Raw genomic sequence first — 26,469 nt, 5'->3', positions numbered from 1 at the left:
TGAGGTGATATCTCATTGTGGCTTTAATTTGCATTTCTCTGATAATTAGCGATGTGGAGCATCTTTTCATATGTCTGTTGGCCATCTGAATTTCTCTTTTGGAGAACTGTTCAGTTCCTCTGCCCATTTTTTAATTGGATTATTTGTTTTTTCTTTGTTGAGGTGGGTAAGCTCTTTATATATTTTGGATGTCAATCCTTTATTGGATCTGTCATTTACAAATATATTCTCCCATACTGTAGGGTACCTTTTTGTTCTATTGATGGTGTCTTTTGCTGTACAGAAGCTTTTCAGCTTAATATAGTCCCACTTGTTCATTTTTGCTTTTGTTTTCCTTGCCCAGGGAGATATGTTCAAGAAGAGGTCACTCATTTTATGTCTAAGAGATTTTTGCCTATGTTTTTTTCTAAGAGTTTTATGGTTTCATGACTTACATTCAGGTCTTTGATCCATTTCAAATTTACTTTTGTGTATGGGGTTAGACACTGGTCCAGTTTCATTCTCTTACATGTAGCTGTCCAGTTTTGCCAGCACCATCTGTTGAAGAGACTGTCATTTCACCATTGTATATCCATGGCTCCTTTATCAAATATTAATTGACCATATATGTTTGGGTTAATGTCTGGACACTCTAATCTGTTCCACTGGTTTGTGGCTCTGTTCTTGTGCCAGTACCAAATTGTCTTGATTACTGTGGCTTTGTAGTAGAGCTTGAAGTTGGGTAGTGAGATCCCCCCTGCTTTATTCTTCCTTCTCAGGATTGCTTTGGCTATTCGGGGTCTTTTGTGGTTGCATATGAGTTTTAAAACTATTTGTTCCAGTTCGTTGAAGAATCTTGTTCATATTTTCATGGGCATTGCATTGAATCTGTAGATTGCTTTAGGCAGGATGGCCATTTTTGACAAAATTAATGCTTCCTAGCCAAGAGCATGGGATGAGTTTCCATTTGTTAGTGTCCTCTTTAATTTCTCCCAAGAGTGTCTTGTAGTTTTCAGAATATATGCCTTTCAATTTCTTGGTTAGGTTTATTCCTAGGTGTTTTATTCTTTTTGATGCAATTGTGAATGGAATTGTTTTCCTGATTTCTCTTTCTGCTAGTTCATTGTTAGTGTATAGGAAAGCAACAGGTTTCTGTGTATTAATTTTGTATGCAACTTTGCTGAATTCAGATATTAGTTCTAGTAGTTTTGGAGTGGATTCTTTAGGGTTTTTTATGTACAGTATCATGTCATCTGCAAATAGTGACAATTTGACTTCTTCTTTACCAATCTGGGTGCCTTGTATTTCTTTGTTTTGTCTGATTGCCATGGCCAGGACTTCCAGTACTATGTTGAATAACAATGGGGAGAGTGGGCATCCCTGTCTTGTTCCCGATCTTAGAGGAAAAGCTTTCAACTTCTCGCTGTTAAGTATGATGTTGGCTATGGGTTTGTCATATATGGCCTTTATTATGTTGAGGAACTTGCCCTCTTTACCCATTTTGCTGAGAGTTTTTATCATGAATGCATGTTGAATTTTGTCGAATGCTTTTTCAGTGTCTATGGAGATGATCGTGTGGTTTTTGTCCTTCTTTTTGTTGATGTGGTGGATGATGTTGATGGATTTTTGAATGCTGTACCATCCTTGCATCCCTGAGATGAATCACACTAGATCATGGTGTATGATCTTCTTGATGTATTTTTGAATTTGGTTTGCTAATATTTTGTTGACTTAAGCCAGGTTACCAAGATGCAGTTTTGAATCTGGAGCTATCTAAGGACTGAAGACCTCGCTAAGGGAATCAAGAGGAACAGTGCCCTTTAGGATCAAGAATATTTACTTGTAGCAGCCTATTTGAAGAGTGGGAAATCATCTCTACCTGTCACTAGCAAAGGTACTGAGGGACTAGGGGAAAAGTTGTTCAAGAGTAAACAATCAAGATTCTACAATGTTGGGCATAGAACTGCCACACACATAAACACGTGTGATGATATCATGTAGGACTTGCAGTCTGAACATGTGGCTTATCGGTTTACAGTAAGTTATTGTGTACAGGGTCTTCCACTTTTTGGTTGTAAAAAACTCCACCTCCAGGATATAGTAAACATCAGAGACGTTTTTTGGGAAATGAACATGGCCTCCAACACATACCTTTTAAATTTCTTCCAGACTTTGAAGCAGATAAAGGAAATGTGCTTATTGATACCTATCTTTTATTCTTCCACATTATTTTGTTGTTTTATATAACCCTTTGCCTTGTCAGGAAGAAAGTTATGTTTAGTTTTAAATGCTGTTCTCCAGCTAGACTCCAAAAGGTATTTGCATTTATTTTTATTTTCCTTTTATCCATAAGCATTTTTCTGTGTATATGTATTTTTTACTGTACTAATGAAGGGTTTTTTTGTTTCACATTTCACTGTAGTTAAAAATGTTTCAAAAATAATTTATTCTAATGAACTCAACAGTAGAGGTCTGGGTAGCACACAATTCTCTTGGAACTAGGCTGTAATGTAGAGACTGCTGATGGGCCACTAATATTAACTCTCCCATAATACAAAAGTGTTCGGGAACTCCCATCTTTTAGCTGTCTACAGAGCTGCTCAAATGGAGTCTCCTCCTTTGTGGTTAAGTTGTAGCCAATGTGATATAAGGGGAAATTATACATGTAAGTTCTGGATCCTGCCTTTAAAAGTACTAGGGTGTGCATTTCTTGCCCTGTCTCCCATTCCTTCTGTGGGGTATGGAAGTAAGAGTAAGCCTTCTGCAGCCATTTCAGATGGAAGATAGAAGTGTGTGTCAAGGATGGCAGAGCAGCCATGCCACTCCTGGACCACCCCCTTTACTGTGATTTGAAAGAGAAACTTTTATCATGTTTAAGCCACTGTATTTGGGGTCTCTGTTAAAGCAACTTAGTCTGTTGTAAAACTAATAAAGGGTTAGGTGAGCTTATGAACACAAAAGGGTTAGACTTGGTGAGGAGGAGAATAGGTAAAATTTCCCATTCTACATAAAAGGCCTCAGAAAGGAATCTATGCAATGCCAAAGAAAGATTCTTCTTTGGCACAGGTCATCGAACCTAATGAGTTGGCTTTTTGACTTTGGCTACATCACTTGAACTTTCTCTGACCTTAAAATGAAGAGATTGAAGAAGCTGATCTTTCAAGGATCTGTTTTAGCTCTGTCATTATATAAATGGGTATTGTTGTAGAAAAGGCTGGAGAGACAAGAAAAAACTTCAGACATTCTGTACCTGACTTGATCTGTCAGAGATGCATAGTAGTACGTGAATCCACAGCAGAAACAAATGTTATGGATAGGGTCCAGTAGTATTATCTTCTATCTCTTCTTGCACACTGATTAATTTTCTTCATTTCTTTCTATTGAACCTTGCTAAAAGCAAGGAGTGTCAGCCAACACAAACCTATACTTTGACTTTTTCTAAACCACTACCTTCAGAGCCATAGGCTTGATAATCTGCCTTCCAATTTAATGCAGGTGAATTACAAAGTAATTCAGGGCCCAGGTTCTTTCTGTTATTGCCTTTCAATCCATTACCGGTCCCTCTTGTCCTCATGGTTTCAGTTGGCTCACCACCGTCACCACTGCATTCCAGCCTATGTGAAAGGAGAAATAAAGGAAGTAGAGAGCAAGTGGCTTCTCTTTAAGAATTTACCAATTATCTTATGGTAAAAGCTTGCCTACCTTTAATGTCTTTGTGGAACAAACACTGTAAAAGATTTTCAGAAAGCACAAGTGATACAAATGGAAAAACTGACATTCTGTACAGTTAGACAACCATACATCTCATCATAGTAATTATTCATTTGGATAGGGCTTTACATTTTCTGTCCTTTCTAACATTTAGTTTCGGTTCTCAGAATAGACACATTTTAAGTGGACATTAAAAATACTGACATGTATCATTTACCTTGCAAGACTGAGCCTGTCTTACTAGGTTCTTAGTAGTGGTGTTGACCACAGTGATACACACGTTAAACTCATTAATGTGAATAAAAACTGGATTTGTAACCCAGAGAAAATGTACTTACATTTTTCAGGCGATGCCTCCTAAAGAGAATGCTTCACTCAAGATAGTTTAGGTGCCCCTTAGCCCATACAATCTTCCATTCTACCTAACCTCAGCAGGTATACCAAAGTGACCTGCACTGCCAACCATTTCATTTTTTCCAAGTTCTTTTCTCTCTCCTCTGTTCACTTTTCTTCTGGTCTCAGAGTTGGCCACCTACGATCAGGCTTGGAGGATCTGGTTGCTAAGAGACCAGACGCTGGGAGGGTGGGGACGCTGCACTGCGACAAGCCTGGGAGTGAAAGCAAGAGGGGGATGAAGGAGGCAAAGGTAAGGCGAGCGGCCGCCCGCCGGTGGAGCTCGTCGCTCATTGGCTCCGCCTCTGCAGCGCTGGCCGACCATTGGCTAGGCGGCGTTTGGCGGAGCTCCCCGCCCCCGGGCACTGGTCCCCAGCCGCCCACAAGCCGGCGGGGAGGCGTGTGAGGGCGGCCGAAGCTGGGTGTGTGAGCAGGGTCGCCGGAGCTCTTCATGGCACAAGCGCTGGTGGTGCTGGCCTCTGCAGGTGACGGCGGAGCGAGGACCGCCGCGACTCTGTGGAGGTGAGCGGGATGCGGTGGAGCCTCGGACGCCGGTGGGAGGGCGGGAAGTGCGACGAGGGGCGGTACTGCTGGCAGCCGGCGTGTTCCCGCCGCGGCCTCCTCCCGCGGCGGCCTGGGCCGGTCTCCCTCTCGCCCCAACGCCCCGAACGCGGCTGCGCAGCCTGTAGCCCGCCCTACTGGCGCCAGATCCCCGCCGCCCGTCCCGCCCGCGCACCAGTTGAGGGACCCCAGCGCGTCTGCCAGTCCGGCAGGGCCCCGGGTCTCTGCCCCCATCTTCCAGCCTTGCGCCTTTGTCCGCCCCACCCGCCCTTGGCCCTGAGAGTATCTGCCGCTGCGGGAGAGGCGGGAAAACCGCGAAGGTCTGCGGTGCCCAGAGGACGGGCCGCTCAGTGAGCCTCTGGGCGGAAGGTTTGCAGGGCTTTGATCTAGCCATCCTAGGTTTCCAATGGGATTTTACTTTCTCCTTCAAGATGAAAACCCGCTGCCGTCTTTCTCATTCGTTAGTGGTCAGGAGCCTGGGCACAAGTCTCCTCTGGTGCGGGATGACTCAGTGTTACCTCCCACCTTCCGTCATGCCAAAGGCCTCTGACCTGCCTGCCGGGACCCCTCGCTTCTCATCCTGCCTCTGCCTAGGGAAAAAAGTCGGTCTTACAAGAGCCTTTCTCTATTTGAAGAGAAAAAAAAGTCAGATGCCAGTTGTGGTTTATAATATGTGGTGTAATAATACCAGTTATTAAATACATTTAAATAAACCAAGATTGTGGGAATGGGAATGAGGTGTGGTCCTTAAAAGTCTAGTGCGTTAACCAAGTAGACTTTTTATTTCTGATAAATAATATGTTTCACCTTAAAAACATTAACATTAAAAAAAATATGAATGGGAATAGATTAGATAGTGTAATTTGAGCTTCAAACTTTTTCTTACTGTCATAGTTTTTGATAAGTCTATACTTTTTTTGCAGAATGGGATGCACTGTGACAACTATTTCTTAAGACTGCTTTTGCTGTGTCCCACAGAAGTTGGGGCTTGGTGTTGTTGTTGTCATTTGTTTCCATATATTGCTGGATCTCCATTTTGATTTGGTCATTGATCCATTGATTATTTAGGAGCGTGTTGTTTAGCCTCCATGTGTTTGTGAGCCTTTTTGCTTTCTTTGAACAGTTTATTTCTAGTTTAATGCCTTTGTGGTCTGAAAAGTTGGTTGGTAGGGTTTCAATCTTTTGGAATTTACTGAGGCTCTTTTTGTGTCCTAGTATGTGGTCTATTCTGGAGAATGTTCCATGTGCACTTGAGAAGAATGTGTATCCTGTTGCTTTTGGATGTAGAGTTCTGTAGATGTCTATTAGGTCCATCTGTTCTAGTGTGTTGTTCAGTGCCTCTGTGTCCTTACTTATTTTCTGTCTGGTGGATCTGTCCTTTGGAGTGAGTGGTGTGTTGAAGTCTCCTAGAATGAATGCATTGCATTCTATTTCCTCCTTTAGTTCTGTTAATATTTGTTTCAGGTATGTTGGTGCTCCTGTATTGGGTGCATATATATTTATAATGGTTATATCCTCTTGATGGACTGAGCCCTTTATCATTATGTAATGTCCTTCTTTGTCTTTTGTTACTTTATTTATTTTGAAGTCTGTTTTGTCTGATACCAGAATTGCAACACCTGCTTTCTTCTCTCTGTTGTTTGCTTGAAATATCTTTTTCCATCCCTTGACTTTAAGTCTGTGCGCGTCTTTGGGTTTGAGGTGAGTCTCTTGTAAGCAGCATATGGATGGATCTTGCTTTTTTATCCATTCTATTACTCTGTGTCTTTTGATTGGTGCATTCAGTCCATTTACATTTAGGGTGATTATTGAAAGGTATGAATTTATTGCCATTGCAGGCTTTAAGTTTGTGGTTACCAAAGGTTTAGGGTTAGCTTCTTTACTATCTTACTGTCTAACTTAACTCGCTTGTTGAGCTATTATAAACACAGTCTGATGATTCTTTATTTCTCTCCCTTCTTATTCCTCCTCCTCCCTTCTTCCTATGTTGGGTGTTTTGTTGTGTGCTCTTTTTAGGAGTGCTCCCATCTAGAGCAGTCCCTGTAGGATGCCCTGTAGAGGTGGTTTGTGGGAGGCAAATTCCCTCAACTTTTGCTTGTCTGGGAATTGTTTAATCCCTCCTTCATATTTAAATGATATTCGTGCTGGATACAGTAGTCTTGGTTCGAGGCCCTTCTGTTTCATTGCATTAAGTATATCATGCCATTCTCTTCTGGCCTGTAGGGTTTCTGTTGAGAAGTCTGATGATAGCCTGATGGGTTTTCCTTTGTAGGTAACCTTTTTTTTCTCTCTGGCTGCCTGTAATACTTTGTCCTTGTCTTTGATCTTTGCCATTTTAATTATTATGTGTCTTGGTGTTGCCCTCCTTGGATCCCTTGTCATGGGAGTTCTGTGTACCTCTGTGGTCTGAGAGGCCATTTCTTCCCCTAGTTTGGGGAAATTTTCAGCAATTATTTCTTCAAAGACATTTTCTATCCCCTTTTCTCTCTCTACTTCTTCTGGAATACCTATAATTCTTATATTGTTCCTTTTCGATTGGTCACTCAGCTCTCTTAAAATTCTTTGATTCCTGGAGATCCTTTTATCTCTCTCTGCATCAGCTTCTCTGCGTTCCTGTTCTCTGTTTTCTAGTCCATTAATGGTCTCTTGCATCTCGTCCATTCTGTTTTGAAGTCCTTCCAGAGCTTGTTTTATTTCTGAATTCTCCTTCCTTAGTTCTTGCATATTTCTCTGCAAGTCCATCAGCATGGTTATGACTTTTGTTTTGAATTCTTTTTCAGGTAGACTGGCTAAATCTATCTCCCCAGATTCCTTCTCAGGGGAAGATGTAGCAGATGCCAAAGCTGTCTGGGTTAGTCTTGTCTGGATCATATTTTTTTGCCTTTTCATGTTGACAGGTGCTATTGACTGTCAGCTGGGAGGACCAAAATTTTCACTTGCTACTGGCCTTTCTTTACTGGGACAACTGCGACCCCTAGTGGCTTGTGTTGGGTAATTGCGTGTAGACTGGGTCTTTGTGTCTTGCCCGGCCGGAAGGGAGAAATTTCCCTTTCTGTGGGCGGAATTTGTCTCAGGCTGCTTCTCTGCTTTCGCAGCGCCCGGTGGGGTAATGGATGGGGGGGGCTGCTTGACTGTTTGCCTCCGTGAGGGGTCTCAGAGCTGTTGCCCAGGGGGTTAGTGCACCCGGTTTTCCCTGTAATTTGCAGCTGCTGTACTGTGACCTGGGTTGTTTCCGTCAAGCTGTTAAGTCCCTGTCCCTTTAAGACTTTCAAAAAGCCCCCGCTTTTCTTTGTCACAGGGGCATCAGCTTCGGCACCCGCTCAGAGGTCTTACTCCCTGTTCCCCCAGTATCCAGGGCCCCCTGGGCACGTACTGTGTCTGCGCTCTGGCCCGGATGGCTGGGGCTGGGTGTTCAGCAGTCCTGTGCTCCGTCTCCCTCCCGCTCTTCCTGTTCTCCCGCCGGGAGCTGGGGGGAGGGGCGCTCGGGTCCCGCCGGGCCGGGGCTTGTATCTTACCCCTTTCACCAGTCGCTGGGTTCTCGCTGGTGTAGCTGCAGTCTGGCCACTGTCCTGCGTCTTCTGGTCTCTCTTTTAGGGCTAGTTGTGTTTGTTGTATTTTCAAAAGTATATATGTTTTTGGGAGGAGATTCCCACTGTCCTACTCACGCCGCCATGTTGGCTCCACCCCCCTGTGACAACTATTTCAAGAGAATTTATATGCTTTTAGGGATTATCTGTTAATGCTGTGCTTTTCATACTTATATTCAGAATCCAAGGGATGCTTTCTTGAACATTAATTTAACTGAAATTAATACTGGATAGTCTTCCCTTGCTTGGTATGATTCAGTTCCATAAAGAACATGTCAACAGAAAAAAAATTTTTTCACATCTAGATGATTTAAATTATTTTTAAGTATGTGTATTATAAATGAGAATCATATTTGAAATATACACACAGTTTTTAAGTATTTGATGTGGACAGTATTTTTGATTAGCTGACAGGTGCCTGCACATTGTAGGCCACAATAAATAGTTTAGAAATTTTAAATGAATATTTTTTGGGAGGAAAATACAGCACCCAGGTCCTTACCCTGAATTCTGTTTTAGACTGTTCTTCTGAGACCCAAACAAATGTTAATAAGGCACTCCATACCCTAACATACATCTCAAATTGTGTGGTATGAAAAGTGATGATAAGCTAGGTGCACAAGTGGAGTTCTGTAAAGTCTTTTCTACTGGGCTCAAGGTAGTGTTTTATAGTTAGTAAACTAATTCTTATTAATTTTCTATGCCTATAAAAGCCAAAATAGGTAGGGAAAAAACAATAATAGCAGTACTAGATTATCTATTGAGTACCTTATTGTGCCAGGTGGTGTGCTGGGTGCTTTATGTGTATTATTATTTAATCCTTACAATAACCCCAAAGGTAGGTATTATTTTCCTTTTAGCTGGGACAATTGAAACCATAGTGTACATGGAAAGTGGTAAAACTGGGTAAGAATCTAAATCCGACTTTGTGCCTATTTTGTTGAGAGCATACCTCATTGGAATGTTGCTTTCTCTCCTTTTATCTATCACATTTATCTTTATGAATCTGTTTAATCTGAGGATCTCTGGAAATGGTCATACTACTACAAACATTATATAGTCCTTACTATGTGCCAGGTAGCACTGTTCATATATCCTCAAAAATATGTGAGCTAGCTACTGTTAACCTTAAAAATAAAACTATGTTATTGTACCAGCAAAAATGGGTTTATTCTGGAATAGATGGAATTGCAGTTCAGGAAAAGCAAGCTATGGCAAAACCATAGACAAGTAAAACAAACAAAGGAGAGGAACGTTATTTTATGAAGAAGGATGAATTTGAGAGGGGGAATTTTGAATGAAAGTCCAGTGGAGAAATCCCAAGAGTTCTGGGTGATGCCAGATTCTCATTGGCGGAGTTGCAGAGGTAGTAAATTTCTTATAGGAGATGCAATGTATATCTTTTCCTGTTGGGATCTGTAATTGATGATTCTTTCCATCTGACAGTTCTTCTGTTGGGGTCTGTAACTGACAATTCTTCCTGTAATTGACAGTGATAAGGCTCCCCCTTCTAGCCTCCTTGCTCTAGTGAGGTTCCCTTGATTAATTTTACATTACTATAATTATTTGTTTTGCAGATGAGGAAATTAAGGCATAGAGATAAGTAATCTGAACCAGATAATACATTAAGTGGTAGAACTGGGATGACAGTTTGGGCAGTCTGGCTCCATAACCTATACTCTTACCCATAACATGATTCTGGCCAATCAACAAGGTACCTCTCTGGTTGCTAGAAAGCTATGATTTTTAGAGTGCTCAGTGTTTTGTTTGTATCTTGCTAATGTTCATGAAGAAATATGTAGGATAACTTTATGATGTCTATCACCTGATTTCCTACAAGATTGTTTTATGTAAACAATTACATAATTCTAGTCATAGTTAACTGCTGAGACCAGCTCTGCAAACTGGCTGAAGCTGAGAGGGGTGGGTGGGAGAATAAGAAAAATACAGAGATAGCAAGAAAGACACAGAAATCAAACTTGGAGTCAGGAGGTCCACTGACTGCTCATGGTGGACCATTGATGCAGTTTTCACAGCAGAACTTATATATCCAGGCTCACTTCCATGAGCCGCCCACAATGATCTCACTTTCAGAGATATCATTTCCGGAAGTGATCTCACTTCTGGCTCTCCATATCTCCCCCTTCTTTAATAGAAACCTCAGGTAGTGGATAGATACAATAAAGATTATAGCAAGCAGAAGGTGTTCCAGCACAGCCCTTCCCTTCAGCTGCCCTTTTGCCATGGTCCAAGATAGAAGCAGGAAACAAATCTTTTTGCAATGAGGGGGCAGCCGCTTTTGGCCAGGTCTTTGTCCATTGCCTGAGTCCTGATCTGAGCTGGGCATGGGCAGAAAGCAGCCATGGGGGCAGGAGACCTCCGTCAGAAGTGGTGGGGATTCAGGCCTCTGCAAGGTTGGGGGGTGAGGGTCTATGCCCCACCTCTGTTGGCCCCCAAGCCCTCTCCTGATGGCCCCTCTGTGACTGTGCCTGTCTTAGGTTGTTCCTCCCTTGAGGAATCTTACCCGTCTCTGGCTAACCAGCCATCCTCTGGGGCCAAACAGGGTGATGTGAAGCATGTGAGTGAGAGAGGAGCAGCGTCCTTTGAGAGGGTCAGTTCTCTGGCTCCTTGGTTGTCTTTGTCCCCATGGCTTCCATGCCCAGCACCTGCCTTGGGTTCCCTCATCTGGTGGGGCCTAGCTCTGGTCACATGTTTTGGGGAACCCAGGTTTCTTCTTCAAGGAGGGCCTTTGGCACAAGGCAACTCCATGTATGGGGCATATACAAGACACCCTTTAGTCACAATAGACAATGGAAGATACCCTTCCTGGAACAACAGAGTAGGGAGATTCTAGAAAGGACTGTGTTTAGGAAGGAAGAAGAAAGGTCACAGAACCAGCAAACAGGTAGTCAGGTGAGAAGTTTGGAAAGGAGACTTCAGGGCAAAGCTGGGAGCTCTCCGCCTTTCTTTAATTGAAGCCCCAGTTCATGTAGGTTCAGTTGGTCTGCGCGGATTCCTTTCTTGAGGGCTCACCAGCTGAATAACAACAAGCAAAACAAAACGATTATCAGACACCAAAGCAAGCAGGTACCAGAGGGTATGTTTCAGCATACTGAATGGGTTAAAGCCCTTAAGATGTTCCAGAACTTGTTTCACTAGCTCTCGGGGATCTATTATATCCAGTCAGGCATTTCAGATGTCTAATATTTCTTAATGCAAATTATGTAGATTGAGACTAAGGTTTGTATGTTTCCACACTCCTAGGAGATGGATGCAAATTTTGTTCCATTCCCTTTGGGAATTGTCATAAGGTACATTGGTAATACAGATGCTTTTAAATGCAGCATGGCATTGTAACTGCCATTGGAAGGTTTCCACCTCATCACCCATGACTATCACTGTACGTTCCCGGGCTGCAAGTCAGTTCTCTATCTTTACATGAATGGCCTCTTGAATTTTTAGAGCTTGAGAGGCGTAATGGGCCAATTGATTGACATATTGGGCAGTGTGTATGGATTGTGAAAGGGCCCTAGCTGCCGTAACAGCAGTGATGAGGATATAAATAGCAGCCACTAATCCAGCAATTATGAGTCCAACAGTTCTCCGGCTCCTGGAGAGCTCATTCTTCATTTCTGTAAGGGCTTATGTCCCCGGGTCATCATACCATGGTTCAGATAGGTTGGAGGGCAGCATAATATATGGTGGTTGGAAAAGGACTAAGTTCCCTTTGTTCCAGGTAGACACTTGGTTAGGTTGCACTTTATGTAGGATGTGTTATACAGGCTTCCCTGGAAAGAGATGTTAAAAGGTCCTACAAGCAGCACATCTGGGGACCACACGCAGGCACATACCCCATAGGGTTGTACAAGATTTAGGTCACTTGTGGAGGAGGAGGAAAAGTTAACATAATCTGTGGCGGCCTAAATACACCACAACTCTCATTGCATCTTACGCTGTGAGGTGGTAAGGATGGGCAATACATATGCTCCAGGTGTCATCTAGTCTCGATTGGGCCAAGTTAAGTGATGGGACCAATCAAACACTAATTCTGAGAAATGACTAAGATTGTGTTGGGCGGCCAGAGGGTGAGCACAGTCTACCCAAAGGACAGATTTTTCCGATTCTACACTGGTGCTGTTTGCACGGTAGGTAAGGGAGGATGAGTTGGGGCCACAACAGTGGTGGTACTAGGTAGCCCTACTATAGAGACAGTGGATATGTATTTGCCAATGTCCCAAGGCCCACTAATGGTTGCTATCACGGAGCCTCCCATAGCAGTATTGTTAACCTGTCCTAGCAACAAGCACCCATCCATGAGTTGGTGGACTCCACATAAGGGAGGATCCACCACCCGTCCAGAATAGTTAAATAGTGCTGATTGCTGCCAGTGTGGCCCATCTGATCCTGGGTGCCCTCCCAGGACTTGGGTGTCATTAACAGACACTGGGACCAATTCATCACCCCAGGTGATTGGGTATAACATAGGGGGATTTGGATAAAAGGTCCAGTAGGCCTCTCCATGTACTAATCCCACCTAGATGGTGACAATAGCTAACATCTCCAGGAACAGCTTATCAGGCATAAGGATCAGACCCTGATGTCTGACCATCTCCTCTCCCTCCTGAGTCAGACTTTTGAGCTGTCCCCATGTCGGGGGATTAGCTCTCCACGTTTGATATGATGTTGGGCATTGTGGCAGACTTCTGGGGTGGTCCTCAGCCTCATCCCAGGAGTCAACCTCTGCATGATGATGCGTGACCAGCTACTCAAGGAGCCAGTGAGGACCTGCAGCAGACCTAGAGAAAACACAAACATGACCTCTCCCCCAGATAAGTATACCGGGTCAGGTCCTTGCCAAAGACCTGTGAGGGGGTCTTTCCATCTGACCAAAGCTAATTTTTTTAATTTGGGGGGTCCAAAATCTGTCTGCTGCTGTGAGGCCTTGCTCATCCACTGAAAGAAAATTGAGTGTGAACAGGGCAAGGTTTAGTTGGTTTGCGGGGGAGTTCCCTATGTTCCCCCTTTTTGTTTAAATAACTGATTTTTAAGTGTGAGGTTTCTATTAAAGAAAGAAGGGGGAGATCGGGAGTGGCTGACCTTTGCCCTCACTTCCCAGGCCGCTGCTGGGCACATGCCCCTGATCCAGCATCATTTGAGCAACTTGGGGACTAGGGCTATAGAGTAAAACTGACATTTGAGCTAAAATATCCCATCCCCACAGATGAACACGGAGATGGTCGAGGACATAAGGTCGCAAAGTCCCTGTATGTCCCTCCTTGTCTGATCAGGTGTGTGTCTGAGAACTCTGTAGAGGACCCCGTGCCTTACCAATACCTTGCAGATCAGTCATAGCCTCTTGGGTGGGCCAAGTGGTGGGCCAGTGCCATGATGAAACGATGGACACATTGGTTCCAGTATCCAAACACCTTCAAAACACTTCCAGTCAATCCAAAGAGTCAAAGTAGGTCATTCAAATCCCACCTGTTGGACCCAAAAGGTGTCCGAGGAACTGAAGCCTCAGTGCCCTCTTGTCTGGGAGGACTGGCAGTGGCCAATTTGTACAAAAGGCAGCACAAGTTGAGCTATGCAGTCAGAGGATAACATTTGAATAATTCTGAAAGATGAGCAACACATCACTTTAATTTCACCCATACAGTCGGAGTCTTTGACTCCGTGCTGCACCTGCAGTCCTTTCAAGTTCCAGCTACTCCTGCCTAAAATAAGGCCTACTGTACTGGGAGGTAAGGGGCTATATACTCCAGTGGGAATAGCTTAGGGTCCCATTACATGAGTTAGTACGAATTGAGAGGTGGGACTGAGGTCCAATCCTGCACTTCTTGGGGTTTCTTAACTCTTGCGTGGGGAAGGATAATTGAAGGAGTCATGGACAGGGCCCCCATTATTTGCTGTGGCCAATGTGGGCCCCGCTGGGAGTTTCCCAACAATGGTAGTCCCTGAACATCAATTCATGAAATAAAACCTACAGTCATGGGACCAGTGCTTACCTTAGCAACACCACAGGCAAATTCCAGGGGTCCTATTTGGTTTTTCTGGGGTATGTAGGGGATGGCAGGAGGCGCCCGTGGATGCTCTTTTGAGTGAGGGCACTCTTGAGCAAAATAGTCGAGCTGCCTGCAGCGAAAACATCCACCTTTAAGATGGCACTCTGTACCTTGCCAGGGGCGGGGCTTTTGTGTTCGCCCGAATGTTTTTTGTAGTGCGGCCGCTAATGCTGCACCCTTCATGTAGGAAGATCCCACATCTGCGCAGAGTTTGACAAAGTTGGAAAGAGTTCCCTTTTTTCTGTAAAGCTGACTGAGGCCCTAACATGTTCTCTGTGCGTTTTCATAGGCCAGTTGTCTAGCGAGAATATTCCCAGCCTCAAAATCAGGAACTACTCTGGATAGTGCCTACAGTAAGCAAGATACAAATTCCTGAAATGGCTCATCTGGGCCTTGCCTAATGCTGCTGAGCTCCTCTGTTCTGGTTCCTGGGGTGGGCAGACTTGCTTCCGCAAATGTTAATTTGCTGATATGATTGTAAAGTGAACTGAAGCTAATTTGTCAAGGCAGAATACTGCCCTTCCCCAGTTGACATATCCAGGCTGGTGGGAATGTTATGCATTTGATTTCTATTGGCCTGTTGTGTGCACAAGTTTACAAATTCACTCTTCCATAGCAAATAATCACCTCTAGTGAGACATGCCTTAGCGAGCATTTTCCGGTCATTAGGAGCCAGAGCTTCAGATGATACTCCCTCCAAGAGAGCAAGGGTAAAAGGCGCACTTGGGCCATATTGAGAGACAGGCTGTTTGAGCTCTTTCAAAGTTTTGAAAGATATAGGATTGTATTGTCTGTTATTTCCATCCCCTTCCTGCCTTTCAATGACCCGTAGGCAGAGGGTGTGGAACCCATCCCACTTCTGGGCTTCCTGGATGCTGCGCTGCAAAGCTGAACAGCGAGGGGCACCGGGAGTTACAATGGTAGCAACAATAGGGAATGTCCCTGGTCAGACTATTAGTGGGGCGCAGAGGTACGGAGGGGCTTCCTGCTTGCAATTCACTGCTCCAAGGCCTATTAGTACATGAGGGCGTGATTGCAGGGGTTTAGGAGAAGACACTTTCAATTTTTGAAAAGTTGCTGAGATAGACCCACAGTAGTAGGTAGGAGGTTTCAAGGTGTCAGAGGGCCCTGTGTCGCCCTCTCCCTCCATCTTGGACTCTGAGGAGGCAGGTTCCTCCTGCTCATAATACGAGTACTCCTGCTCACATGGCAACTCCTGGTTGCCATGTTGGATGCCATGTTGCCCATTCCTAGGGGGCTCCTTCTCACATTGCTGTTCCTCTTTTAACAACTCTTGTTCATACTTGGGAGGTAGTAGCTCATTGTTTTGTTCATACTTGGGAGGTAACGGCTCACAGTCCATGGGGGCTGTCGCATTAGCCAAAGCCTCATAACCGGTGACTATTGTTTCAATTGCTTGACTATAGAGCCTCCCTCCAGAAGTCTGTCAGGCAAACAAGTAAGCTCGGGGGAGGGGTCCAAACTTTCCTTCACTGAATTCCATAAAGCAAATATTTCTACAGGAAAGTCCCGAGGCCCATGAAGGGTGAAGCGCTGTTTAAGCTGCAGCCCTACTTTTTGCCAAGCCTGCTCATTTATGGTTCCTTCTTTGGGAAACCATATCTTGCACAAAAGCAAGAAAATATTCTAGCTGCCGACTGTGCACATTATTGCCTCGGGTGCGAAGCATAGCTTTAAGCATATGTACAAAGATTTCTTGGTCCTTAGACCCTGACTGTTTTACTCCTGACTCTATTGCTCCCATACCTCCCTTCAGACTCTGTTGCTTCCGTACCTTATTTCCTGATGCACGTTTGATCCTTGGGGAGTCTCCTCACTTAAGTTTTTTGTCACCCCATTCTCAGGTCCCTGATTGGGTTCCATCTGCTGAGACCACCTCTGCAAACCAGCTGAACCTGAGAGGGGTGGGTGGGAGAATAAGAAAAACACAGATATAGTAAGAAAGACACAGAAATCAAAGTTGGGGTCAGGAGGTCCACTGACAGCGGATGGCGGACCATTGACACAGTTTTATTTCACAGCATAACTTACATACACAGGCTCACTTCTGTGAGCCACCCACAGTGATCTCACTTCCCGTGTTCCCACTTCCGGCTCTCCATAGTTAACACCAAGAGTTTCTACATTCCAACTCCCCATTCCAACATTTAAACTTCTCATATAATCCTCAGCACATCCTAGGAGGTAGATAAGTTATTTTATGCTACTTTACATTTGTGAGGTGCTTTTATTTTCTTCAAAGTGCTTTCACAGCATAATCCCTTTGATTCTCCCTGTGATGTCCGTCAAGAGGTATTACTGTGACTTAATTTTATTGCTTCAGTTCAGATCCCTTGACTACCATGGGTAGAGTTAAAGCTCAAACCAGAGTTTCAGATTCCTGTATACACTGCTTTTTCCATTGTTCTGGCCTGTCAGTGGATCTTTGCTTTGTACTTGTTATCCTAAAATAGATAATATTTTTCCATAGGAACAGCTTATATTTGGAGATTGTATTCTCAACCCAGAATTCAACATCAATTAAATCATAGATACGACTAGCTGTAAACCTTTGTCATTATTTCCATCTGTAAATATATATTCTAATTTCAGATACAATGCCTGACACATAGAGAGGGCTCAGTAAATGTTTGAATAAAATAAAAAACATCACATACATGTTGACACAAAAAAGGTTTTTAAAATTATTTTTTTTAATTACCAGTTTTTGGAGGCATAATCAACATAAATTCTTATTTCTCTAAGTGTAAATGAGGTAAATTATTTTTCTATTTGATACTGCAGTCTTCCCTCCACACACATACACAAACAGAAACTTTCAGAATTGTTCCATTGAATCATAATTAACTTCAAAATATGTTAGACTGTGTCTCTCTCTACCCTAAGCCATCATTCCTAATCTGCTGTCTGCCCTATATTACATCTCTTGTATTTAACAGAAAAAGTATGGATTTGAGTGTCAGTTTAACATGGGTTTGAATCCTTACTCTGCTTATTCTGTGGCCTTGTATAAATTACTTATTTTCTCTGAACCTGGTTCTTCATCTTGTAAAACTGGGGAGAGCACCTATCTGATAAGGCTGTGATCATAATATATTGAAATGACTTATATAAAATAGTTAATACAGTTCCAGGCTCCTAATAAATACTCAGTAAATAGCAGTTATTATGTGTCCTTCCTCTCTCCCCCTCCATTGATCCCCTCTGCTTTGGATCTTAGCAAATGATACTAAAATTATCTGTTTGCTATTATCTCTCATGAGTTGTAACCACTGAAGAGGGGCCATGTCATATTTATTTTTATATCCCCAATGCTTGGCACATAATTGGAACTCACTCAATGTTTAGTGAACTGTATCCATTTGGAAAGCCCTTTTTTGTGGTGATCCTATTGCCTGAAGATCTTGGAAACCCTTCATTACTGGATATGCTATTCAAGGGCTCCTGGATTGAACTAGAGGATATTAAAGGAAAAGAGATGGGTTGGGAGCCAGGTGAAGAAGCAAGGGAAGCCTCCACTCTGCAGGAGTGAGTGCATGTGTGTATGTGTTTGGAGGTGCCTTGGCTTTTTATATATGAGTGTCAGGGTGTGTGTGGGGGGCAGTATGTAAGGTTTAATAAGCCTTATCAGGCCAGTTGTTGCATTGCATCTGAAGATAAGGAAGAGGAGAACTTTCCCAAAAAAGTTGTTTCAAACAACTACTAATTACAGTTGTTGATATAATCTCCCCACCATTTATAACTAATAATCACATGACACAATAACAGTGAATGCTTATCCTAAAATGTCAGATTAACTTGGTTTTAAGTTCTATTTGATTATATCAGTAAAAATTAAGTATTCTAGCCTTCATTGTGGTGTGGACATACACTCACAGAAAAATTTTTTAAATTAAAGGTGGCTCGCAGAGAAAGATGAGTACCAAATGATTTCACTCATCTGTGGAGTATAACAACAAAGCAAAAACTGAAGGAACAAAACAGCAGCAGACTCACAGAACTGCAGTCCAAGAATGGACTAACAGTTACCAAAGGGAAAGGGACTGGGGAGTGTGGTTGGGAAGGGAGGGATAAGGGGATTAAGGGGCATTATGATTAGCACACATAATATGGGGGAGGGGCACAAGGAAGGAAGTATAGCACAGAGAAGACAAGTAGTGACTCTAGCATCTTACTGTGCTGATGGACAGTGACTAATGGGGTATGTGGTGGGAACTTGATAATAGGGAACTGTAGTAACCACAATGTTGCTCATGTGAAACCTGAGCATAAGATTGTATATCAATGATACCTTAATAAAAAAAAATTAAAGATGGCTTAGGACTAGAATGAAATTATAATTATAATTCTTTTTAACAGTTTTATTCTACCAGCCATAAATTGCTAATCAAAATATGAATCAGGTACACTTGATTTTTTAAGATATATTGTATCAAACTTTTTCCCTCAATGTTTTATTATGAAAAATGTTATACATACAGCAAAGTCAAAAGAATTATATAGTGAAAATCAATGTACCCACCACTTATATTCTAGCATTAGTATTTTATTATGCTTTTTTAATAACATTTATTCACACACCCACCAATCTATAATATCCAAAAGCTATTATATTTGAAGAGATTTGAGCTGTATATTCTCTGTTCATTTTAGGTTGGTTTTATTTTTCCTTCACATGATAGCAGATAATTCTTAGGAATGAATTATAGCTAATTTATAATGTTCTGAAAACATTTGGATTTCAGATGTAAATAAATCTATTTGTCTTCTGCAGTTGTAAAGATGAGTCGTGGTTATTCAGAAAATATCAGTTTCCTGAACAATAACAACCAAATGGTGTTGGACATGATCCTTTATCCATTAGTTGGAATCCATCAGACCATCAACTGGGAAACGGTGGCAAGGCTTGTGCCTGGATTAACACCCAAAGAGGTAAATAATGCCCCTCATATACCTCCTGAAAAAAAAATCAGAAAAGGTGATCAATTTTAAGGAACAACTACTAAGAGAGAAAAAAATATTTTGAATTGTACATACTTATATGCATATATAAATCCTGAATGTGCATATTATTTGATTTGACTAGATTTGTTGATGATATCCTTTGAAGCACAAAGTCTTAGGTTTTGGTAGTCTAGTTTATCTAATTCTTCTTTGTTGCATGTACTTTTAGTGTCTTATCTAAGAAGCCATTACCTAATCCAAGGTCACAAACATTTATATTTTTTAGAATTTTATAGTTTTAGCCCTTATATTTAGTCTTTGACCTATTTTGAGGTAATTTTTCCATATGGTGTGATATAAGGGGTCCAACCTTGTTCTTTTGCATACAGTACCATGTAATTCTCGCTTAAACACAAAAGAACATTTAACAGTATAGCTTAAATTATTTACATTTTACTTGAATTTTTTGTTTAAGCAATCATGTACTCCTTTCAAATATTCAGAATTTTAATCTTTTAAAAAATATCTTTACTTAAGTTTTTTAAGTATTAGAAATCTTTGTAAGCTTCTTAAATAAGATAAATATACTTCAGTTTCCAATACAGGTATAAACTTAACCTAAGAGATATCAAAAGAATCTGTGTTTTAAAAGCCTACCTACCACTTACTGTGTGTAGAAAGTGAACTCATTTTGTAGGAAAAATGGATTCAATTAAACCATTTATATTCTTTATCCTATACATATACATGTGAATCTATACATTTTTCTACGATGTTAGAGCATTTGTTTCTTTTCTTTGCCCCGACTTTCATCATTATAGTCTTCATACAAAAAATTTTGTTTCTTATTTATCATATTAATTATTTTTATTTAGTTTTAAGACTTTGAGTAAAGGTGGGAGTATTGATTACATAATATTTCAAAAGGTTTACACTTCCATAGCTTTTTTTTAAATTGATGTACAATTGATATAAATCTTAAATCGGTTTCAAGTATACAATACCGTGGTTCAGCAGTTACCCACGTTCTTGAAATGCACTTTAAAATGGTTGGAAATCAAAACTTTTTTCCTTTCATTTGTTATACTTTGTAGTATCTCCATGCTTTGTGTTAAGTACTATAAATATGCACAGCCCTAGAAAAGCAACCAAAAGAAAAACATTACCATTTCTGTTAGTAATTTAATTATTTTATTTTATTGAAGTATAGTTGATATAAAATATTATATTGGTTTCAAGTACACAGTACATTGGTTCAACAGTTATACACATTATTAAATCCTCACCCCAACTAGTGCAGTTACTATCTGTCAACACAGAATGATGTTACAGCACCAGTGGCTGTATTCTCCATGCAACAGTTCCATCCCCATGACAAACTTATATTATGACTGAGATTTTTGTGCCCTTTTATCTGCCTTACCCTCCCTCCCCACCCCAACCACTTCCTCATGGTAACCACCAGTCACTTCTTGGTGTCTCTGAGTCTACTGCCATTATGAGTCTACTGTTATGTCCATTTTGTTTTGTTTTGTTTTGTTTTTATATTCCACAAGTAAGTAAAATCATATGGTATTTGTCTTTCTCTGCCTGGCTATTTCACTTAGCATAATACCCTCTAGGTCCATCCATGTTATCACAAATGGCAAGGTTTCTTTCTTTTTATGGTGGAATAATATTCCACTCTGTATATGTACTACATCATCTTTATCCATTCATCTAGTGATGGACACTTTGGTTGTTTCTATATCTTGGCTATTGTAAATAGTGCAGCAGTAAACATAGGGGTGCATATATCTTTTTGAATCAGGAGTTTTGTTTTCTTTGGGTGAATTCCTAGGAGTGGAGTTACTTGGTCAAATGGTATTTCTATTTTTAGTTTTCTGAGGAACCTCTATACTGCTTTCCACAGTGGCTGCACCAATTTACATTCCCACCAATGGTGTAGAAAGGGTCGCTTTTCTCCACATCCTTGCCAGTGCTTGTTATTTATTGTCTTCTAGATAGTAGCCATCCTAACTCATGTGAGATGATGTCTCACTGTGGTTTTGATTTGCATTTCCCTGATGATTACCTATGTGGAGCATCTTTTTTTTTTTTTTTTTTTTTAGATAATTATTTTTTATTGAAGGGTAGTTGACACACAGTATCACATTACATTAGTTTCAGGTGTACAACACAGTGATTCAACATTTATATACATGATAATTCTAAGTACCAGCTATCACCATACCAAGTTGTTACAATATTTTGACTATATTCCTTATGCTATACATTACATCCCGGTTACTTATTTATTTTACAATTGGAAGTGTGTACTTTTTCTTGGTTGTTGTTGTTGGGGCATCTCTCATATTTATTGATCAAATGGTTGTTAACAACAATAAAATTCTGTATAGGGGAGTCAATGCTCAATGCACAATCATTAATCCACCCCAAGCCTAATTTTCGTCAGTCTCCAGTCTTCTGAAGCATAACGAACAAGTTCTTACATGGAGAACAAATTCTTACATAGTGAATAAGTTACATGGTGAACAGTACAAGGGCAGTCATCACAGAAACTTTTGGTTTTGCTCATGCATTGTGAACTATAAACAGTCAGTTCAAATATGAGTACACATTTGATTTTTATACTTGATTTATATGTGGATACCACATTTCTCTCTTTATTATTTTTAATAAGATGCTGAAGTGGTAGGTAGATACAACATAAAGGTAGAAAACATAGTTTAGTGTTGTAAGAGAGCAAATGTAGATGATCAGGTGTGTGCCTGTAGACTATGTGTTAATCCAAGCTAGACAAGGGCAATAAAACATCCACGTATGCAGAAGATTTCTCTCAGAACAGGGAGGGTGAGGTTCTAAGCCTCACCTCTGTTGATCCCCAATTTCTCACCTGATGGCCCCCGTGCGACTGTGCCTGTCTTAGGTTGTTCCTCCCTTGAGGAATCTTACCCGTCTCTGGCTAACCAGTCATCTTCCGGGGCCATACAGGGAAATGTTAAGTTGGTAAGTGAGAGAGAAGCCTTATTGTTTGAAATGGTTAGCTTTTTATTTCTTTGCATATTTATGCCCTGTGGCTTCTATGCCCAGCATTTGTCTTGAGGTATCTTTACCACTTGGAGGATTTATGATACTCGGTAAATTTGATATGAGGCACGAATTCTATTTAAGAATTCGTTGTAATTAGGAAGGAAGAAGAAAAGCTATAGAAGTAGCAGGCGGGAGAAAGCATGGGAAGATTGATTATTTCTTTGACATATCTTCTTGTAGAGTAACTTCAGCATGTATAGATTTTAAGCTACTACTTAAATTGCGCACACACATTAACATAATAGGAGTATAGTTACATAACCAAAGCATATCTGTAATTACCAGCCATCTCCAGTGAAACCAAGAAAACCAGTTAGGCACCCTAGGCATTTGTGAAAACTTATCAATGATATGATGGTTATTATCTAACTGAATTTGAATAGTTTGAGAAAAATCAGACAAATTAAAACAACCCATTCCTGGTACTGTTCACATCCCATATGTTCTTTTAACAGTAAATAGTCTGTAGTTGTAAGATTTTGGAGCGCTACAATTTGCACTTCTCCTAATTCTTGGTTGAGTTCCAACAGTATAGATCCAGTCAAATTTGTTGTTTTACTGTATGCACAGGCCAGCTTAGATATCTCCTTCATTCCCATGGCAAGTCCAGGAGCTGGTGGGATGAGTGCATCTACAGCTGTAGCAGTGCGTGGATCTTTGTTGGGGTTTTTTGATGATCATCTTCTGGCATGAGTCTTCCAGAGAGTGCTGATGTTGGAAGTTCTCTTTCATATCGTTTCTTAGTTCATTTTCGGGGTAGCCAAATTAGGCTTTGATCCTCTGTATAAGCACAAACAGACCCTTTGCCTACACTTTTATATGTCCTTTATATCATTGTGTAGAACTCATTAGAGGTCACCACATAGGAACTGCATTTTTTTTTTTTTAATCATTAATCTACACTTACATGACAAATATTATGTTTACTAGGCTCTCCCCTATACCAGGTCCCCCCTATATACTCCTTTACAGTCACTGTCCATCAGCGTAGCAACCTGTTGTAGAATCACTACTTGTCTTCTCTGTGTTGTACAGCCCACCCCTTTCTCCCACCCCGCTATGGATGCTAATCTTAATACCCCCCTACTTCTCCCCCCCTTATCCCTCCCTACCCACCCATCCTCCCCAGTCCCTTTCCCTTTGGTACCTGTTAGTCCATTCTTGAGTTCTGTGATTCTGCTGCTGTTTTGTTCCTTCAGTTTTTCCTTTGTTCTTATATTCCACAGATAAGTGAAATCATTTGGTATTTCTCTTTCTCCGCTTGGCTTGTATCACTGAGCATAATACCCTCCAGCTCCATCCATGTTGCTGCAAATGGTTGGATTTGCCCTTTTCTTATGGCTGAGTAGTATTCCATTGTGTATATGTACCACATCTTCTTTATCCATTCATCTATCGATGGACATTTAGGTTGCTTCCAATTCTTGGCTATTGTAAATAGTGCTGCGATAAACAAAGGGGTGCACTGATCTTTCTCATACTTGATTGCTGCATTCTTAGGGTAAATTCCTAGGAGTGCAATTCCTGGGTCAAATGGTAAGTCTGTTTTGAGCATTTTGATGTACCTCCATACTGCTTTCCACAATGGTTGAACAAGTTTACATTCCCACCAGCAGTGTAGGAGGGTTCCCCTTTCTCCACAGCCTCGCCAACATTTGTTGTTCTTTGTCTTTTGGATGGCAGCCATCCTTACTGGTGTGAGGTGATACCTCATTGTACTTTTAATTTGCATTTCTCTGATAATTAGCGATGTGGAGCATCTTTTCATGTGTCTGTTGGCCATCTGTATTTCTTTTTTGGAGAACCGTCTGTTCAGTTCCTTTGCCCATTTTTTAATTGGGTTATTTGTTTTTTGTTTGTTGAGGCATGTGAGCTCTTTATATATTCTGGACGTCAAGCCTTTATCGGATGTGTCATTTTCAAAGATATTCTCCCATACTGTAGGGTTTCTTTTTGTTCTATTGATGGTGTCTTTTGCTGTACAGAAGCTTTTCAGCTTAATATAGTCCCACTTGTTCATTTTTGCTGTTGTTTTCCTTGCCCGGGGAGATATGTTCAAGAAGAGGTCACTCATGTTTATGTCTCAGAGGTTTTTGCCTATGTTTTCTTCCAAGAGTTTAATGGTTTCATGACTTACATTCAGGTCTTTGATCCATTTTGAGTTTACTTTTGTATATGGGGTTAGACGATGGTCCAGTTTCATTCTCCTACATGTAGCTGTCCAGTTTTGCCAGCACCATCTGTTGAAGAGACTGTCATTTCGCCATTGTATGTCCATGGCTCCTTTATCAAATATTAATTGACCATATACGTCTGAGTTAATGTCTGGATTGTCTAGTCTGTTCCATTGGTCTGTGGCTCTGTTCTTGTGCCAGTACCAAATTGTCTTGATTACTATGGCTTTATAATAGAGCTTGAAGTTGGGGAGTGAGATCCCCCCTACTTTATTCTTCTTTCTCAGGATTGCTTTGGCTATTCGGGGTCTTTGGTGGTTCCATATGAATTTTTGAATTATTTGTTCCAGTTCATTGAAGAATGTTGCTGGTAGTTTCATAGGGATTGCATCAAATCTGTATATTGCTTTGGGCAGGATGGCCATTTTGACGATATTAATTCTTCCTAGCCATGAGCATGGGATGCGTTTCCATCTGTTAGTGTCCCCTTTAATTTCTTTTAAGAGTGACTTGTAGTTTTCAGAATATAAGTCTTTCACTTCTTTGGTTAGGTTTATTCCTAGGTATTTTATTTTTTTTGATGCAATTGTGAATGGAGTTGTTTTCCTGATTTCTCTTTCTGTTGGTTCATTGTTGGTATATAGGAAAGCCACAGATTTCTGTGTGTTGATTTTGTATCCTGCAACTTTGCTGTATTCCGATATCAGTTCTAGTAGTTCTGGGGTGGAGTCTTTAGGGTTTTTTATGTACAGTATCATGTCATCTGCAAATAGTGACAGTTTGACTTCTTCTTTGCCAATCTGGATTCCTTGTATTTTTTTGTTTTGTCTGATTGCCGTGGCTAGGACCTCTAGTACAATGTTAAATAACAGTGGGGAGAGTGGGCATCCCTGTCTAGTTCCCGATCTCAGCAGAAATGCTTTCAGCTTCTCGCTATTCAATATAATGTTGGCTGTGGGTTTTTCATAGATGGCCTTTATTATGTTGAGGTACTTGCCCTCTATTCCGATTTTGCTGAGAGTTTTTATCATGAATGGATGTTGAACTTTGTCAAATGCTTTTTCAGCATCTATGGAGATGATCATGTGGTTTTTGTCTTTCTTTTTGTTGATGTGGTGGATAATGTTGATGGACTTTCGAATGTTGTGCCATCCTTGCATCCCTGGGATGAATCCCACTTGGTCATGGTGTACGATGGTTTTGATGTATTTTTGAATTCGGTTTGCTAAAATTTTGTTGAGTATTTTTGCGTCTACGTTCATCAGGGATATTGGTCTGTAGTTTTCTTTTTTGGTGGTGTCTTTGCCTGGTTTTGGTATTAGGGTGATGTTAGCTTCATAGAATGAGTTTGGGAGTGTCCCCTCCTCTTCTATTTCTTGGAAAACTTTAAGGAGAATGGGTATTATGTCTTCCCTGTATGTCTGATAAAATTCCGAGGTAAATCCATCTGGCCCAGGGGTTTTGTTCTTTGGTAGTTTTTTGATTACCGCTTCAATTTCGTTGCTGGTAATTGGTCTGTTTAGATTTTCTGTTTCTTTTTGGGTCAGTCTTGGAAGGTTGTATTTTTCTAGGAAGTTGTCCATTTCTCCTAGGTTTCCCAGCTTGTTAGCATATAGGTTTTCATAGTAGTCTCTAATAATTCTTTGTATTTCTGCGGGATCTGTTGTGATTTTTCCTTTCTCATTTCTGATACTGTTGATTTGTGTTGACTCTCTTTTCCTCTTAATAAGTCTGGCTAGAGGCTTATCTATTTTGTTTATTTTCTCGAAGAACCAGCTCTTGGTTTCATTGATTTTTGCTATTGTTTTATTCTTCTCAATTTTATTTATTTCTTCTCTGATCTTTATTATGTCCCTCCTTCTGCTGACCTTAGGCCTCATTTGTTCTTCTTTTTCCAATTTTGATAGTTGTGACATTAGACCGTTCATTTGGGATTGCTCTTCC

General features: G+C 41.1%; 1 protein-coding gene across 4 annotated transcripts in view; it reads left to right on the top strand.

The window, feature by feature from the left end:
- The first annotated feature begins 4,476 nt into the window (after window positions 1–4,476).
- Window positions 4,477–26,469, top strand: part of SANBR (SANT and BTB domain regulator of CSR) — a 69,452-nt gene continuing 47,459 nt past the window's right edge. For all 4 annotated transcript variants that reach the window (XM_036926059.2, XM_036926057.2, XM_036926055.2 and 1 more), the window contains exons 1-2: window positions 4,477–4,605; window positions 19,089–19,246. In XM_036926059.2, coding sequence (XP_036781954.2) covers window positions 19,097–19,246 — 150 coding nt within the window. In that variant the 5' untranslated portion in view covers window positions 4,477–4,605; window positions 19,089–19,096. The remainder of the gene's footprint in view (window positions 4,606–19,088; window positions 19,247–26,469) is intronic.

The sequence above is a fragment of the Manis pentadactyla genome, chromosome 2, assembly GCF_030020395.1.
Source record: "Manis pentadactyla isolate mManPen7 chromosome 2, mManPen7.hap1, whole genome shotgun sequence".
Lineage (NCBI taxonomy): Eukaryota > Metazoa > Chordata > Mammalia > Pholidota > Manidae > Manis > Manis pentadactyla.
Note: the sequence above shows the minus strand (reverse complement) of the source record. Positions and strands in the feature narration are given on the sequence as shown.